Here is an 18014-nt window from a genome sequence, read left to right on the forward strand (position 1 = left end):
CCTCCCCCAATCCAGGGTGTCAAGCGAACCGTGCCCCTTGGATAGTTTGCAGTCGGGGGTAATTGACTGTATTCGAACGGAGCCTCACTGATACCTGGTCGCCTCAGTGAGTAAGTTAAACCTTACCGTGCTACGGGGGGCTATGGCACGGCGGACCTCTTAACCCCCATACTCGTGGGAATCAAATGAGTACAAAAAAAGAAAAGAAAACAAGAACCAAAAAAGCGGGGCCCCGTACCGCACCAAAACTGGTTAATCAGGCGGAGGCACGTCTCCGAATTACTGAGAGCCAGGTGACTACACCCAAGAAGGGAGAAGTTGGGACGTCAAGCAGTGGATCCAAGGTAAGCATTGGTATACTGCGTGGACTACAGCCAACGAACACCACTGCTTAAAGAGCAGGGACCAGCAAAAGCACGTCTGAGATAAATATAACAGACGTCAGGACGGAGACAGGTCTCAGTGGCGCCGGGGTTAAATGGTACTTGCGCTATCTGAAGGAAGTCCTGAAATCAGAAGAGGCCCTTAAGAAGGCTCAGGACAGACCTAAGCCATCTCTACCGGAGCCGAGAAAGCGGGGAGCAGCAGAGATCAGCCCGCATGAAGGGAATGCTCCCAAAAAATCCAGACCTGAACCCACGGGAGGAGAAAACCCGGGCAGGTCAGGAGTGAAGGCAGGACCCAGGAAGCCCACCATTAGCTATGCTAGTGCGATCAAGGGCATTCGACTGGCCATACTGCCAAAAGGGTTTCCCGGGCAAATACTCACTCGGGAGGAACAGAAAATCATTGAGGAACTTGTCGTCAAGCAGATGATCAAGGGTTGGACGTCGAAATTGGTGTTCACCGGGATACGCTTTCGACCATGCCTTATACTGGTGGACTGCGCGACGGAAGGCACCGCAGAATGGGATAGAACCATAATTCCTAGATTGCGAGGCTGGGAAGGGGTAGAACTGTCAATATGTGCTGGGGATGATATACCAGGAACCCACATGGTGACAGTTTTTCTGCCAAAGGCCGCGGCAATAGAAACAGAAGACCTTATGAGACTCCTAATTGCTCAGAATGAAGATCTCCATACTCGACTATGGAGAGTCTTCAGAAGCAAGGTGGAGGGAAAGAGTAAACTCCTCACGATCACGATCCTCACGGGTAGAGGACCGATCCCTGGAGGCAATTAAACGTTGGAGTTGTCATATCAACTACCGATTTGGCAACATACCTGTGCATGTGCACAATGGCCAGCACTAGGATAGCCCAGATAAACCTCCACCATGCGAGAGCTGCACCTGCAGTGATTGCAAGGGCAAATTCTAAGCAGAACATAGGAATAGTGCTGGCTCAGGAGCCCTGGGTGTACCGGGAGCAGATTCGCGGTCTGCAAGGAGGAGACATGCAGGTAATTTGGGACTCCTCTTGTGAAAAACCAAGAGCTTGCATAATGCTCAAACGTAATTTAAAATACATATGTCTTTCCGAGTTCTTAACCAGGGACCTTGTGGCTATCCAAGTCTCATTGGAAGCCGGGAGGAGCACTCGAGAGGCAGTTACTTCCCAGGAGACGAGAGCCGGGCTCCACCGGAACAAGTCGCAAAGCTGACGGAGTATTGCGAGGAGAGGGGGTTACCACTTCTTCTCGGCTGCGATGCCAACGCCCACCACGAAGTGTGGGAAAGCAGCGACACTAATCGTAGAGGTGAGTACCTTCTCGAATTTATTCTTAGTAATAAGTTAGAAATATACAACGTAGGGAACACTCCAACATTTGTGACCAGCACCAGACAAGAGGTACTAGATATAACTCTAGGAAATACCCTAATGAACGGGATGGTCAGGAATTGGAGGGTGTCGGATGAACCCTCAATGTCTGATCACAGGATAATCAGATTCGCCATTGAGGGTAACTCCGAAATAAAAAGAATAATAAGGAATCCCCAGAGAACGGATTGGGAATCCTACACAACGCACCTGAGCAAGAACATTTCCCACCTTCAAGGGGGCGGTGACATCAGGAGCGAAGTGGAATTGGAAACGGTGGTGGAAAACCTCAACACAATCGTCATTGACACATATGAGGCCAGCTGTCCGGCCAAGACAGTCAAGTCATCAAGGGATGTACCATGGTGGAACAAGAACCTAGCCAGAATGAGAACGGAGGTACGAAAACTCTTTAACCGGGCAAAACAAACCGGGGACTGACGGAGGTATAAAAATGCACTGACTGCGTATAGCAACGCGATCAGGGAAGCGAAACGGAACAGCTTTAGGGAATTCTGTGAAGGGATTGAACAGATCACAGAAGCAACCAGGCTGTACAAGGCTGTAGCCAAAGACTCTGTCTGCTTGAAAAAGGAAGATGGGACATTCACCGAGAATGAGGAGGACAGGGTACACCTGCTTCTCAGAACTCATTTCCCGGGGTCCTACTTCTCGGCGGCAGGCGACAACAATCTGCCTGACACCCCAACAACGAATAAAAGGGGAAGGAAAGAGAGCTGGAAACTAGCAAAAGAGGTATGCTCAGAAGTTAGGCTAAGATGGGCAATGGGAACTTTTAAACCAATGAAATCTCCCGGAGTAGATGGCATTTTCCCAGCACTTATCCAGAGAGGCCTAGGAATTATCTTAGAGTCTCTTCTGAGGGTGGTAAGGGGGAGCATAGCACTGGGTTACATACCAAGGGCATGGAGACAGGCAAAAGTGGTCTTTATTCCGAAAGCGGGTAAAAAGGATCCTTTTCACCCTAAATCTTTCAGACCAATCTGCCTAACATCATTCGTACTCAAAACGGTGGAGAAGGTCATAGACAATTATATTAGAACTAACGTTCTAAAGCGTAATCCCCTACATCACTGCCAACACGCTTACCGGGCAGGACGGTCAACTGAAACTACTCTGTATCAGCTAACAGAGGTACTACGGGACGCCATCGAAACAAAAGAAATTGCACTGTACGCGTTTTTGGATATCGAAGGAGCATTCGACAACACATCGCACACAGAGATACAGGATGCCCTGAGCCGCAAAGGAGTGGGAAACACCCTGGCACTCTGGATGGGCAAAATGCTAGAAAGCAGACAAATAGAGGTACAAACAAGTACAAATTCTATTATCATGAACACCACTCAAGGCTGTCCACAGGGTGGAGTACTATCGCCGCTGATGTGGAGTATGGTAGTGGATGAACTCCTGGACGTGTTAACTAATACTGGAATACAAGTCCAGGGCTACGCGGACGACACTGTTCTAATCTGTAGGGACAAATATGAAGAAACCCTATGTGATAGAACCCAAACTGGATTAAGGGTTACTAGTGCCTGGTGCAGGAAGATGGGACTACGGATCAACCCAACCAAAACCACCATAGTACCATTCACTAGGAGGCGTAAGCTGGATCACCTGAAAGCCATAACATTACATGATATGGAGGTGAAACGAGAAACAGAGGTCAAATATTTGGGAATCACGCTAGACCAAAAATTACTCTGGAAGACACATGTCGGAAACACTTGTCGGAAAGCCACGAGGACTCTGATGACTTGCAGATCCATAGCAGGAAAAAAATGGGGTTGCAGCCCGAAGATACTACTTTGGATATATACTGCAATAGTAAGGCCAATGATTACCTATGGAGCGGTAATCTGGGCAGAAAGAACCCAACTCAGCACACAAGCCAGGGAATTACATAACCTCCAAAGGCTGGCTTGCGTGTGTATCAGTGGGTCAATGAGGACATGCCCAACGGCATCCCTGGAGGTCCTTCTGGGATTAACCCCTCTCCATCTGCACATACAGATGCAGGCAATATTCAGGATGGCCGGTAGTATGAGTGAGGCGGGGAGCTGCCTAAATCGAAGGAAGATTGATATCCTTTCTAGGCGGTATCCCGAATTACTGATACCGAGGGACAACATGACAACGAGGTTTCACTTCGATAAGAAGTTTGAAACATGTTGGAGTAACAAGGCAAACTGGGAGAGCGTGGCTGCGACATACGGCTTAAACCAGCAACTGATTACTTGGTACACTGACGGATCCCTCACAGCAGAGGGAGCGGGTGCCGATGTCATTGGTCCAAGGAAAATGTACTTTGAGCCAATGGGCAAGTACACTAGCATATTCCAGGCGGAAATCTACGCCATAGACAAATGTGCCTCCTTTAATCTGCAAAGGAACTACAGGGGGCAGAACATAGCTATTCTCACCGATAGCCAAGCAGCGATCAAGGCACTTAGGTCCAACCAGGTGAACTCTAAACTGGTATGGGAATGCCTTGAGAGACTGAAGAGACTCGGCTCGTCCAACAAGGTCTGGATACTTTGGGTTCCAGGCCATGCTGGGTTGGAAGGCAATGAGGCAGCGGATGAACTAGCCAAGAAGGGAGCAGGGATGCCTTTACACGGGCCAGAACCCTTCTGTGGAATCGGAAACGGTTTCATGGCTATGAATCTATGAAACGAAGAAAAACGGTTGAGGGAACTATATTGGGCGGGCCTACCAGGGATGGAGCAATCCAGGGTGCTTATCGGGGGATACGAACCCATGCGTACAGAGGATTGCTTAAACCTCACCAAAAAGAACCTCCGAATCATAGTGGGAATTCTCACTGGTCATTGCCGGCTGGACTATCACCTTGGGAAGCTAGGGATATCTACGGACACTGCCTGCAGGTTCTGTGAGGAGGAGGACGAAACCTCTATGCACGTTCTGGGACAGTGTCCGGCACTTGTGCAAAGTAGGTCGATACATCTGGGAGAACACTTAATACCAGATGCAAAGCTGAAACTGCTGGAAGTGGGGAACATACTCAAGTTCCTAACGGTTGAGATACTATGATCAACAGGTACGCTATAACCAGTAAAAGGGGCACAATAGTTCTTCAAGGACGCGGTGCGACTTTCCCTTAACAGAATAATAATAACACCGGACATTTTGCACCATCATATGTAGTTCTGGTAATAGCTGTTAGTTTTCTGGAATGCTCCCCCTGCGTCGACCACGCCAGATACACTCTCTGTTCACACTACCGAAAGCTTTCTCGAAATCGATGAAGAACAGGTACAGCGAAGGTCTAAACTCCGTGCACTGTTCCACAATGATCCGTAGGGTGTTGATGTGCTCAACGCAACAGGATCCGGAGCTGAAACCAGTCTGCTCTCTGTCCATTAAGCTTTCGAGATGTTATTTATTACTTTCCAGATTTATTTTATCGATAATCTTTGCAACAGCAGGAAGCACGAAATACCCCTCCAATTGTTAGGGTGACCTCCTTCGGAATCTTTACTATCATCCCCTTCTTCCAATCTCTGGGAAAGGTCTCAGATTCCCAAGATTTCCTCATTAGTGGAAAGAGGAGGAGCAGGTCTGCAGTAACTGTAGGAGCGACGGTAAATAAATCTGCGGGGAACTATCAAGTCCAGCAGCTTTACTCGGGTTGAGTACAATGATGCCCGAATTGACTTTTCTTCTGCTTGAAAAAACAATTCATATCCATATATTACGGCGAAAAGCTATTCCATCCAAGAGAGAAGGGAGCTCCCCATATGTGATACGGTTAGGAACCGTAGTGAATTGTTCTTTCCACCTCTATCATCGTGGATGATAAATGGACCGTTAATGCAAGCTATTTAATATTGTGGTATACATGTCTGAAATCATCTTCCGTTCCCTGACCAGCGCAATAACAAATTCCCTTTTGTCACGGCGCACACTACGTTGAACCTCTCGGAGTTTCGCTTAGTATCGGAGTTCGAGTTCGTCACGCCCACCATCAATCGAGGCGGTCAATAAAGTTTTCAACCCCTTCCATTCGTTGATCCGCTCCAAGATTCTGCAATCAGGTAGATCTTATGACGTCCCTTCGGGACATGATCGACAACCTGTGCAGCATTTTTTATGGCGGTCCAATCTACATCGAGATTCTCAAGCGAATTACTCAGTGCAACTGCCGTTCGATCAGCGAGATAGCTCTCCCACTGTCGAGCGACAGCTGGATCATAAAAGTAGTAGATGTTGAACTTGGACGTTCACAGCTCCCCAACCCTGCGAGAAGTGGTAGACACAACAGTCAAGCAAACGTAAACGACCATCAGTTGATGATCCCTTTCGAGGCCATTCAGGAGACAACTCCTAAATCTACTGCTGATGGCGAAGTGGTCAATCTGATTGCTCGTACACTGTCAGTCAGTTGAAACCCAACTATCCTTATGGCAGGTTCTGTGCTTGAACAATGTGCCACCAATGCCGAGTCAGGAGAAGTTGCAGAAATCCACCAATCCATTCCACCACTATCGTTACTTCCCCATCACATGTCCGAGCAAAGTGCTGTTATAGCCCACCGTGTCACCTTTAGGGAGCCTGCCTTGAACTACATGTAACCGCTCGTAGAAGACATCCTTCTCCACTATATAGGAAGTCTACTTTGATTCACAGCAGAATTGTGATAGTTCTAAGCCTAGACCGGAATCTTACAGATAAAAGTCTGGTTGAAAACCGGCTCCGAAGTCAAGAAATCACGCCTTGCGATAGCCGTCAGAAACAACCCGACACCGGAATCGCCTCTGCTACCACTTGGCTTTCCAGAGTACAAATGCCATTGTCATCAGTGGAACAATAAAGAAAGGAGTACTCTCTAGACTCCCACTCCGCTCGAGTTGGAGAAAGCGAACATTCTGAGGACCCTCACTACTGTCCTCGAGGAGCGTCCGCACATTCGAGAAACAAATCATAGTCCGTTTTCAAGGTCAATTCGACGCGTTGGTGTTGACGTTTCGATAGCAATAACGTTTCAAAATTAGTAGGTTCCTAACCCACAAATGTCTATCCCTCTTAGTCGTCTCTTACGACAAACAGAAAAGACTTTGTATTCTAAAACCCCAACTCAGAACAAATGCACAGAGGGATAACGGTGGGCGTCAAAAGCCGTAATGACACCAACTGCATCCAAGCGTAAGGGGATAGGGAAGGCTCCTCAAGGTCGGGAGCTGGATCCATTTGCGAGAAGCTCAACGATTATGAGATCTCCTCCAACATCCAAGGCGTCCCAAAGTTTACAAAAAAAGAATGAAGATTACTCTGGAGAAAAAGGCCGATGAACGGAAGTTCGACCTGGAATCCTTTACTTTACTTGAAGCGAAAAATACTGAGTTGTCGAAATTTATCAAAGACAAACACGTACACAGCGTATGGTGAGAGCCATCAGGGTTCTACACAACAAATCGCAGGAAATTGCAAATTCGAAAAAATTAAGGAAACCAGCAGATTCCGAAAAAAAAACAAATAGGTGTACCGCGTACTTCGAGAATGGAGCCTAAAACCTCGGTAGAAAGGAAAATAGTGCATAAAACACTAATGCCGCCAAGGAAATGTCTGATCAAAAAGTACGCGACGGGTAGACTAAAGCCTAAAAAGCAGACGGAGAGAATGAGGATCAGTCTTGAAGTGATCATCATTTCAAGCAAGGGTATTATGTCCTACGCAGCCATACTAAACCAAGTGAAAGCTAATCTCAAAGACTTGGAGGGAAAATGTAAGCAGGGCCCGTAGGAACCAAAAGAGAGATCTCATGCTGTAGTTGAAAAGGGTCCGAAAAGAGCAAAGCCGAAGGCTTCCACAGTCACGTCAAAATTTTACTTGAGGAAAGTGCTGCGATGGATATTCCAAAGCATGAGGTCGCTATACAGTGCAAGGGCGTAGACGGTGTTAGTTCTAAGCAGAAATCCACCCTGCCTTAGTAGAGCAATTCAAGCTGCATGACTTGCAGGAAGCATCTTTTGTAGGCCTCAGAAAGGCGTATGGAGACACACAGAGAGCGAGCATTCGGCTACCAGCAGAAGCAACGCGTAAGTTGTTGGCTGTCGGGAAGGTCTGTTTTGGATTGGTAGTCTCTCACCTTACAGAGTAAATCTCTTTGAAGATATCAGGTGTCTCTTGCCTGACCGATACAAACATCGTTGTGAAACGGGTCACATTGCCCGGGTATGTAACAAGGATCCCAAATACATCTTTCGCGATGAAAAGGCGGGCCTGGACAATGAGCATATTGCCAGAAGCAACAAGTACCCTGAGTTCAAAAAGGCATTAAATGGAGTAAATAAATGTGGCTGATTTAAATCAACTTCAATCACTGTAGGGTGGCTCAAGCCCACTTATAGATATTCTAACAATCATCTCTGCCTTCCAATTCCTTGCAACAACCTCTCCCACTCTACTCACTTCTTTTATGAACACTTGTTCTGCCCTGAATTTTAACACCACCACAAACTTCTTTTACCACACTCTCGATCTTTTCTCTTCCAAACACCCCGAAAGTCACCACTCTTGATTTTCTTACATATCCCCGTATGTCAAAATTGAAGCGGAGCTTCCCTGTTCAAAGTCCAAAACTGCACTTAGCTCTACTAAGTTCAACTTCCCCTAAGCCAACTTTGACGGTCTCAACTCAGCCTCGGCTTCAATCAACTGAGATCACATATTATTAAACTCAACTTTGGATCAAGCTCTTAACCCCTTTTACAATATCTTGTCCGATCTCCTCGCCTATTATATCCCTTCTTCTCCTACTTGTCTGCGTTCTTACCACAGAGATCCTTAATAACATCCGCTTGAAACATGCATTGCGGAAGGAGTTTCCGGCTCCTAGGAATGATCTCGACGTTGCTTCCCTTGCCTTCTCTGCTCTTACTTCTCTTCCAAGTTTATTCCCTCAACCGCTTCGCCCTTTACGCCTCTTCTAGATGCAGACTGCTCGAAATATCTCGAAATCCACGCTCCAAAATCCACGAAAGATACGTCAACGGCTGACCGCGCATTTCAGTCACCTCGTTGTCAAAGGGCACCCTGATTTCGTGAAATATCGATCTCTAATCTTTACCAATTTCGTTACTAAATGTTTTAATTCACGTCGGGAGGTACACGCTATTTGTACTGATTTCTCCGAGGCCGTAGATACCATTGACCACAATATTCTCCTCTCCGATCCCTCTCTCTACGCAACTCCCCCCCCCCCCTTTCTTCTATGGTTACACACTCCGTTCCTTCTGACCTGCTCAATCAAGAATAAGCAGAGCGTCAGGTTGGTTTACAGAAGCTATTTACGAGCGAATATCCATAGATGTGTGGTTGGACCAGGACACTATACCAAGACGTTAAACTTTCTCCTGTTGTAGGCCCAACTGATGGAGGAAAAGTGAACTGTCTGATCTTCCGTCGGCGTGTCATCGGGCTCAGCCTAAAAAGCAGGAAATGAAGCAGGCTGTTTAGAAGGAAGCTCGAACAAACCTGTAGCTTGCTATACAGCAAAGCAAGAGGGACTGATTCAAAACACTCTGCACAGAGACAGAAATAGACCTATGGTTAAGCACCTATAGAGTTGTAACGGGAATCGCTCCATCTTAGGCAGGGTCTGCCTCGTCTTCTTTTTCTACCATAAATATTGCCCTTATAGACTGTCCGGGTGGGATAATCCTCATCCATACGGATTAAGTGACCCGCCCACCGTAACCTATTGAGCCGGATTTTATCCACAACCGGACGATCATGGTATCGCTCTCCTTCCTCATGTGGGGGGCCAAAAATTCTTCGGAGGATTCTTCTCTCGAACGCGGCCAAGAGCTCGCAATTTTTCTTGCTAAGAATCCAAATCTCCGAGGAATACATAAGGACTGGCAAGATCATAGTCTTGTACAGTAAGAGCTTTGACCCTATGGTGAGACGTTTCGAGCGGAACAGTTTTTGTAAGCTGAAATAGGCTCTGTTGGCTAACAACAACCGTGCGCGGATTTCATCATCGTAGCTGTTATCGGTTGTGATTTTCGACCCTAGATAGGAGAAATTGTCAACGGTCTCAAAGTTGTATTCTCCTATCCTTATTCTTCCTGTTTGACCAGTGCAGTTTGATGTTGTTGGTTAGTTCGTCTTCGATGCTGACGTTGCCCCCATATGTTTGGTCTTGCCTTCATTGATGTGCAGCCCAAGATCTCGCGCCGCCTACTCGATCTGGATGAAGGCAGTTTGTACGTCTCAGGTGGTTCTTCCCATGATGTCGATATCGTCAGCATAGGCCAGTAGTTGGGTGGACTTGAAGAGGATCGTACCTCTTGCATTTACTCAGCATCACGGATCACTTTCTCGAGGGTCATGTTAAAGAGGACGCATCCCCTTGTCGTAGACCGTTGTTGATGTCGAATGGCCTTGAAAGTGATCCTGCTGCGTTTATCTGGCCTCGAACATTGGTCAGGGTCAGCCTTGTCAGTCTTATTAGTTTCGACGGGATACCGAATTCTCTCATGGCCGTGTACAGTTTTACCCTGGCTATGCTATCATAGGCGGCTTTAAAGTCGATGAAGAGATGGTGCAACTGATGTCCATATTCCAACAGTTTTTCCATCGCTTGCCGCAGAGAGAAACTCTGATCTGTTGCTGATTTGCCTGGAGTGAAGCCTCTTTGGTATGGGCTAATGATGTTCTGGGCCTATGGGGCTATCCGGCCTAGCAAGATAGCGGAAAATATTTTATAGATGGTACTGAGCAACGTGATACCTCTATAATTGCTGCACTGCGTCATATTTCCCTTTTTATGTATGAGACAGATAATGCCTCTTTACTAGTCGTCAGGCATTGATTCGTTGTCCCATACCTTGAGCACAAGTTGATGAACCACGTGGTGTAATTGGCCGCCTCCATATTTAACCAATTCGGTTGTAATTCCATCGGCTTCTGGCGACTTATGATTTTTAAGCCGATGAATTGCACGGACTGTTTCTTTTACACTTGGTATTTGTCCGTCGTCTTCCGTTGGCGGGACCTCCAACTCGCCGATGTTCTGGTTGTTCAGTAGTTCATCAGGGATTCTGGGTGGTGTTGTTATTCGAACTCGGAGCATCATGCCAACGAGATAGTGATTCGAGTCTATATTGGCCCCCTCATTCATCAAGGCTGAGAGGCGGGGGCGTTCGATCAACACGTGGTCAATTTGGTTGAAAGTGGTCCCGTCTGGAGAGGCCCACGTTTATTTGTGGATCGCTTTCCGCGCAAACCAGGTACTTCCAACAACCATTTCGTGTGACACTCCTAATTGAATAATCCGCAGTCCGTTATTATTTGTATTTTTATGTAAACTGTTGGAGCCAACGTATCGCCTGAATACAGGATCCGTCCCTTCTTGACTGTTAAAATCCCCAAGTATGATTTTGATATCATATCTGGAACAGGCTTCGAGGGTTCGTTCTACTGCTTCGTAGTAGGTATCCTTCTCCGACTCTGCAGTCTCCACTGTAAGGGCGTGAACGTTAATGAGGCTTATGTTTCTAAACTTGCCTCACAAGCGCAGAGTGCATAGCCGTTCGCTTATGTTTTCAAAGCCGATAACAGAAGGTTTCATTTTTTGGCTGACTAAGAAACCTACCCCGAGCACATGGTTTACTGGATGGCCACTATAACATATGGTGTAGCGGCTCTTCTCCAGGAAACTGGTCCCTGTCCAACGCATCTCTTGTAGCCCTGTTACATCAGCCCTATATTGGGACATGGTATCGGCTCAGCATTTGTTTTCAGCAATTGTTTTCCCTGTAGGTTTATCAGCCCTACCCAACATCTAACCTGGAGGACCAGTTGGTATAATTCGTTTCGTTTTTAGGCACGGGAGACTCGCCTTCATCCTTCTCCGTCTGCAGCTTTTCGTTAAAAAAGAGCTCCCGGAGGTCTCCACGTGGAGGTGAAGATAAGGTTTGGTAGTAGAGCTGTTGGTATTGGTTCAGCAGGCGTTTCCCATGTTTTGTGCTCCATCGTGAGTATCAATTCACGTTTCGCCCTGGGACCTATACTACGCTCTGAGCACTGTCTATGCTATCCCGGAATAGATTCGTCGGCTGATAGAGGACAGTTTCGGTTGACTTTCCCGCTCGGTGAGCGTGTTAACTGCTGGCAAAATGCCATCTACTGCGCAAAACGCAGAAATCCCAGTCTTTATCTAACTAAAGCCTTTTTGTTGTGAGAACAAACGCACTGATGATAACCACGAATTTTCAAAAGAACTAAACATCCCAAAGAGTTGATCAGGCGAAAGTTGTGTACATGAAATGCAACTACGCAATAGAAGACATTAAGTGCATATCCCAACTGAGTAAACAATCGATCACAAGTAGAAAAGAACAGACATTGGCCTTTATCAGTTTCCACGAATCACTATACTTCCAATTATCAAGGATTTTTTAACTTTACTACAGGAAATTCTGAGAAGGAAGAGAAAAGTTCAAACTGTCCATGACATCGAATTATCGAGTTTCGAATATGGTTGAATTTTTGAATATTGAAATTAAACTATTTTGAGAAACTGTGTGAATATGGTGAGTATCTCTACTGGAAGAATTTCCTAATACCAAAACCATGGATAATATTTCCCAAATAAAGGCATTATTAACGGTACTATATAGCCATCTCGATCTCTCCAACGCAATCAGACCAAAATACGTCATAAATATTTTATCTATCTCAAATTCTCTCGCCACTGGCAGCTGCTATGGACAAATGTCATCGCACGCTGTCATTTCGCAGGTTGAGAAGGACGGGGACGGCTCGTTGTGCGTTGTCTCGTCGAGGAATTTTGGTGTTATCCGGATTTTCATTGGCTTTACTGAGCCACCGTCATCAGAACAGTGTAACGGTAGACATAGTGCTCCCAACTATACACGAAACGCGCAAGAAAAGCTCCAGACAATAAGATCTAAACCGTCTGGAAAACCATCTATGCACCTGCGGGTTCGCGTTCAATGAGAAATTCCCATTCCCTTGCAATTCCTACGACCCGCGACGTTGAAACGCAATAAGAACGGCGACAACAGACAGAAAAGTTAAAACTCGGATTGGCTGGAACGTGAACGCGGCGTGAAGGTGTTGCGCGAAAGGTGTCTGATCGCTTGAGCGGGGCCAGTTGGCTCACCGCGGAAAGTTTTTCTCGTGTAACCGTTCGTGGTGTTACGTCGACAGAATATTGTGTGTCAATCAATTATTGAAGGCGGTTGAACGGCGAGCAGACTCACGTGTCTACTCGCGGATGGTCCGCGGGGCATGACTGCTTGTTTGTACACAAGAATCGTTTGTGTCTCGTACGGGCGACAGTGAAAATTTACGGCTTTCCGTGTCCTGGCACGGTATTGCGTTGCTGGCTAACAACTGACACCCCTGACAACCGGGTTCGCCGCGCACTACCCTCGGCAGCAAAGAAGTTATTCCACGTCAAGGACGACGACTGGGAAACGCACTCCCACCCCGACCCAATCCAACTGGAATTGCGTGTGACTGCCTCGTACGCTTCCTTTGACTGGAACTCATCATGGCCATCCTCACCTTATTCTTGTGTTTCCTGTTCTCGGTCGTCATGTTGGCCGGAATAAACAAATCGGTCGGCGTACGACGAGCCTACGTTAAACTCCTGTTGAAGATTTTCGAGGTAAGTGCCTGCAATCAATATTTCATACAAAGAAACTTGTGTGTCATTTACACCCTCAATCCTTTATGAAATAAGGACTGAGTGGGAAATCCGAATAGATCAGATGAAACTGGCAGACCATGTGCACGCAGCCACGCCGGCTGGACTGACTTCTTTATTCCATTCCCGTTATTGAAATCGATACGAATTCAGCATGAGACCGGCCTTCGTTGCCCCATTCGCTCTAAGTTGGCCATAGTCGGGCACTGCGCTAACCGGTTCCAAGTTCCCTGCCTGCAACTTGCCGTTCGCATTGTGGTCCCAAGTGCATGTGCGACTCGAGTGCAATAGACCCCGATGGAGCCGCATTCACAGAAGTGACTGCAAATGCGCTTCGGTGCATGATTTGCACTCGCGACGTGTGTGCGTTGCCCTTGAGGCCTTGCCCTTCCTATTCCGGTCAGATGTTGCGAAGACAGATATTCACTCGCGTGAGTGGTATTGAATGGAGATTAGAAGTTATTTTGCTAATTTCACGCATGGCTGGCGTCAGCAAGAGGTCTTTTGGTTGTATTGATGTTCGAAGTTCGGATTAGTTGGGTATTGGGCGGTGACCGCAAATTGCTATTGATTCTGGTAAATTAGTTCACATGAACTCTACTATTAAAGCTGAAATAATTGCGTCGATAATAATTGCACTATGGTACCTCATTTTGATACCACAAACTCCCTAAGAGCGTAATTGCTGTGGGAAGAACATGTGGAGCAGAATTTAGTCGGCTAAGACCAGAGCCAGTCCTTAGTGTTCACGAAGGATAGCAGCTCCCTCACCCTATAACCAGAGATATCTTTGAGGTCGCCAGAGAATTGTTTGTTTAATATGCGGCTCTAATTATAGGTGGTATCCCGAGTCTGGCGGCACGCTGACCTATAGACCAGTGCTCGTGCAAACCGCCCTGATCTTGTACGCATTTGGTAGATATCCTATGCACATTTGCGTGTGTCTGGCCTAAAAGTTCTCTTGTTCGTCTATTGTTTTAGGAGTGCCAGACCTTCCTCCACTTAGCGCACCTTGTCAACCAGACGGTTCTGCGCGTCTCTACACTGCCCCACCAACCTAGGGGATGTCGCTACTGAGTACAATGCCTTGATCTGGATGAAAGCAGTTTGTACGTCTCGGGTGGTTCTTTCCATGATGTCGATATCGTCAGCATAGGCCAGTAGTAGGGTGGACTTAAAGAGGATCGTACCTCTTGCATTTACATCAGCATCACGAATCACTTTCTCGAGGGCCGGGTTAAAGAGGACGCATGATAGGGCATCCCCTTGTCGTAGACCGTTGCTGATGTCGAATGGTCTTGAGAGTGATCCTGCTGCTTTTATCTGGCCTCGCACATTGGTCAGGGTCAGTCTAGTCAGTCTTATTAATTTCGTCGGGATACCGAATTCTCTCATGGCCGTGTACAGGTTTACCTTGGCTATGCTATCATAGGCGGCTTTAAAGTCGATGAAGAGATGGTGCAACTCTTGTCCATACTCCAACAGTTTTTCCATCGCTTGCCGCAGAGAGAAACTCTGATCTGTTGCTGATTTGCCTGGAGTGAAGCCTCTTTGGTATGGGCCAATGATGTTCTGGGCGTATGGGGCTATCCGGCCTAGCACGATAGCGGAGAATATCTTATAGATTGTACTCAGCAACGTGATACCTCTATAATTGCTACACTGTGTGATATCTCCCTTTTTATGTATGAGACAGATAATGCCTCGTTGCCAATCGTCTGCGCGTGCCCGCATTCTTTGAGAATGCAACATTACTCGGTTTGCGGCATTCTTCCGTTCCGTTGCTAGCTTACATTCATCGTCAAACCAGGCGTTCCGACTCTTTTTGTGACTGGGGCCAAGTATGTTTGTGGCCGTATCCATGATAACGTTCTTCAGGTGGTTGTGAAGATCATTTGTTGATGCTTCATCTCCAGGTCCTCTGTTGACTGCAGTTATTGCGGCATCCATTTCCCTCTTATAGGTGTCGCGGAGGGCTGTGTTATGGATGGCTTCAGTGTTAACTCTGACCTGATTGTCAGAGGGGATTCTAGGTGGTATTGTTATTCGAGCTCAGAGCACCATGCCAACGAGATAGTGATCCGAGTCTATATTGGCCCCCCTATATGTTCTGACATTCATCAAGACTGGGAGATGGCGGCGTTCGATCAACACGTGGTCAATTTGGTTGAAAGTGGTCCCGTCTGGAGAGGCCCACGTATGTTTTTGGACCGCTTTCCTTGCAAACCAGATACTTGCAACAACCATTTCGTGTGACCCTGCTAATTGAATAATTTGCAGTCCGTTATCATTTGTGTTTTCGTGTAAGCTATGAGAGCCAACGTATCGCCTGAATACGGGTTCCTTCTCTACTTGGCTGTTAAAATCCCCAAGTATGATTTTGATATCATATCTGGGACAGGCTTTGAGGGTTCGTTCTACTGCCTCGTAGAAGGTATCCTTCTCCGACTCTGCAGTCTCCTCTGTAGGGGCGTGAACATTAATGAGGCTTATATTTCTAAACTTGCCTCGGAAGTGCAGAGTGCATAGCCGTTCGCTTATGTTTTCAAAGCCGATAACAGCAGGTTTCATTTTTTGGCTGACTAAGAAACCTACTCCGAGCACATGGTTTACTGGATGGCCACTATAATATATGGTGTAGCGGCTCTTCTCCAGGAAACCGGTCCCTGTCCAACGCATCTCCTGTAACGCTGTTACATCAGCCCTATATTGGGACAGGGTATCGGCTAGCTGCTTATCAGCTTCATCTCTGTACAGAGAGCGCACGTTCCATGAGAAAATGCGCAAATCGTTATTCCGTTGTCGTTGCCGGGTTCATCGTTGTATAATCCGTCCAGTCCGAGGCTCCTGTTGTGGCTTCGTAACAAGTTGTTTTCCATGTAGGGTTGTCAACCCTACCCAACCCCCAACCTGGAGGACCAGTTGGTACAATTTGCCCCGTTTTTAGGCGCGGGAGACTCGCCTTCATCCTTCTCCGTCTGCAGCTTTTCGTTAAGAAAGAGCTCCCAGCGGTCACCACGTGGAGGTGGAGATACGGTTTGGTAGTAGAGCTGTTGGTGTTGGTTCAGCAGGCATTTCCCAGGTTTTATGCTCCATCATGGGTACCAATCCACGTTTCGTCCTGGGATCTATACTACCCTTTGACCACCATGTTCCGTTTGGGGCTCGAAATTTTCCCCAGCTATCGATAGGCTCTCAGTATCACGAAGTATTTCGTCTTGGATATTACTATCCGGACTGAGAGGGCCTGGCAGTTATGAAATTCTGATATTCTTGCTTTGGTGGTATATGACATCAGCTGTTTCGATTGGATTTATTCTGAGTCCTCATCTTGCAGACCAAAGATACATCTGACCCAGCATGCATACCCGTTGCGTTAGATGCCCTTCTAATCCTATTTTGGCTAGAACTTTGTTGACGCCCACGTTGTTTAATGCTTCCTCTATATCCAGGAAAGCCGCTAAGGTATGCTGTTTACAATGTAACAACCATGCTTATCACCCCGTCAAGACCGGTCTAAGTGAATTTACCTTTCAGGTGGGTATACTAAAGGAGGATAAAAGAAAAGCCAAATTATTTACCAAACTAGCGGCGGCATGTATGTCAGAAAATTATTTTCGAAATAAATTTTATAAGAGACCAAAGGGATAGCGATGGGTAACCCCTTATCCCCACTATTAAGTGACATTTTCATGACAAGCCTAGAAAAATTCACGATGGAAAAGGAATCAAAAGGTGGCATCCCCTTCCTCAACATTAAAGTGTTAAAGAGGAATAACGGCCTCGAATTCGATATATATAGGAAGCCACCGAGTACACAATGTACCATTGTCAGGACGTCTAATCACTCACATCAGGATAAAGTGGCCGCATACCGATCCATGGTGCACAGACTTTTGTCTATACCACTTACTAAAGAAAGGTTCGAAAAATAAAAGGCATACATTGTATATTGTTCGAACAAGGGAGGATGAAGATGGACACAACGAGCCAGCATAACATACTGAACGGAAATGTTCCCAGCTTTGCAACGAATCTTGGCCAAAGAAGGCATCAAAGCAGAAGGATCAAGCAGGATTCACACGCTCAAAACGCCATTAGGCAAGGAAAAAGACTCGAAGAAGGAAAAGCAAAAAGCCGCATTTACAGGTTGTCTTGTCAAGATTACCCTTGTACATACGTGGGGAAAACTAAACGACTAGTCAACACTCGGGTCAAGGAACATTTAAAATAAGCTGAGCTAATAAAACGAGGCAGAAAAACACATAATAATTCTGCAGTCGCCCTGCATATTGTAGAACATGACCATAGAATGGATAGGGTAATGGTGCTGAAAGAGGTCAAGCGCAACAAGTTGGACCCTTACGAGAGGTTTTTCATTGGAAGAGAGCCTATTGAGGAGAGGATATTGTTGTTGTTGAAATATGTATTCGGGGAAATAAACTAAACTAAAATCATTGACAAAAAGGAAAGTAGAATTACTTTGTTTGCTCGGACATGAATTCGGTCAATGTAAATAGGCCGG

At 46.6% G+C, this 18014-nt stretch overlaps 1 protein-coding gene across 3 annotated transcripts in view; it reads left to right on the forward strand.

Moving 5' to 3' along the window:
• The first annotated feature begins 12540 nt into the window (after positions 1–12540).
• Positions 12541–18014, forward strand: part of LOC119653456 (glycerol-3-phosphate acyltransferase 3-like) — a 90884-nt gene continuing 85410 nt past the window's right edge. For all 3 annotated transcript variants that reach the window (XM_038058065.1, XM_038058067.1, XM_038058068.1), the window contains exon 1: positions 12541–13450. In XM_038058065.1, coding sequence (XP_037913993.1) covers positions 13334–13450 — 117 coding nt within the window. In that variant the 5' untranslated portion in view covers positions 12541–13333. The remainder of the gene's footprint in view (positions 13451–18014) is intronic.

The sequence above is a fragment of the Hermetia illucens genome, chromosome 4, assembly GCF_905115235.1.
Source record: "Hermetia illucens chromosome 4, iHerIll2.2.curated.20191125, whole genome shotgun sequence".
Lineage (NCBI taxonomy): Eukaryota > Metazoa > Arthropoda > Insecta > Diptera > Stratiomyidae > Hermetia > Hermetia illucens.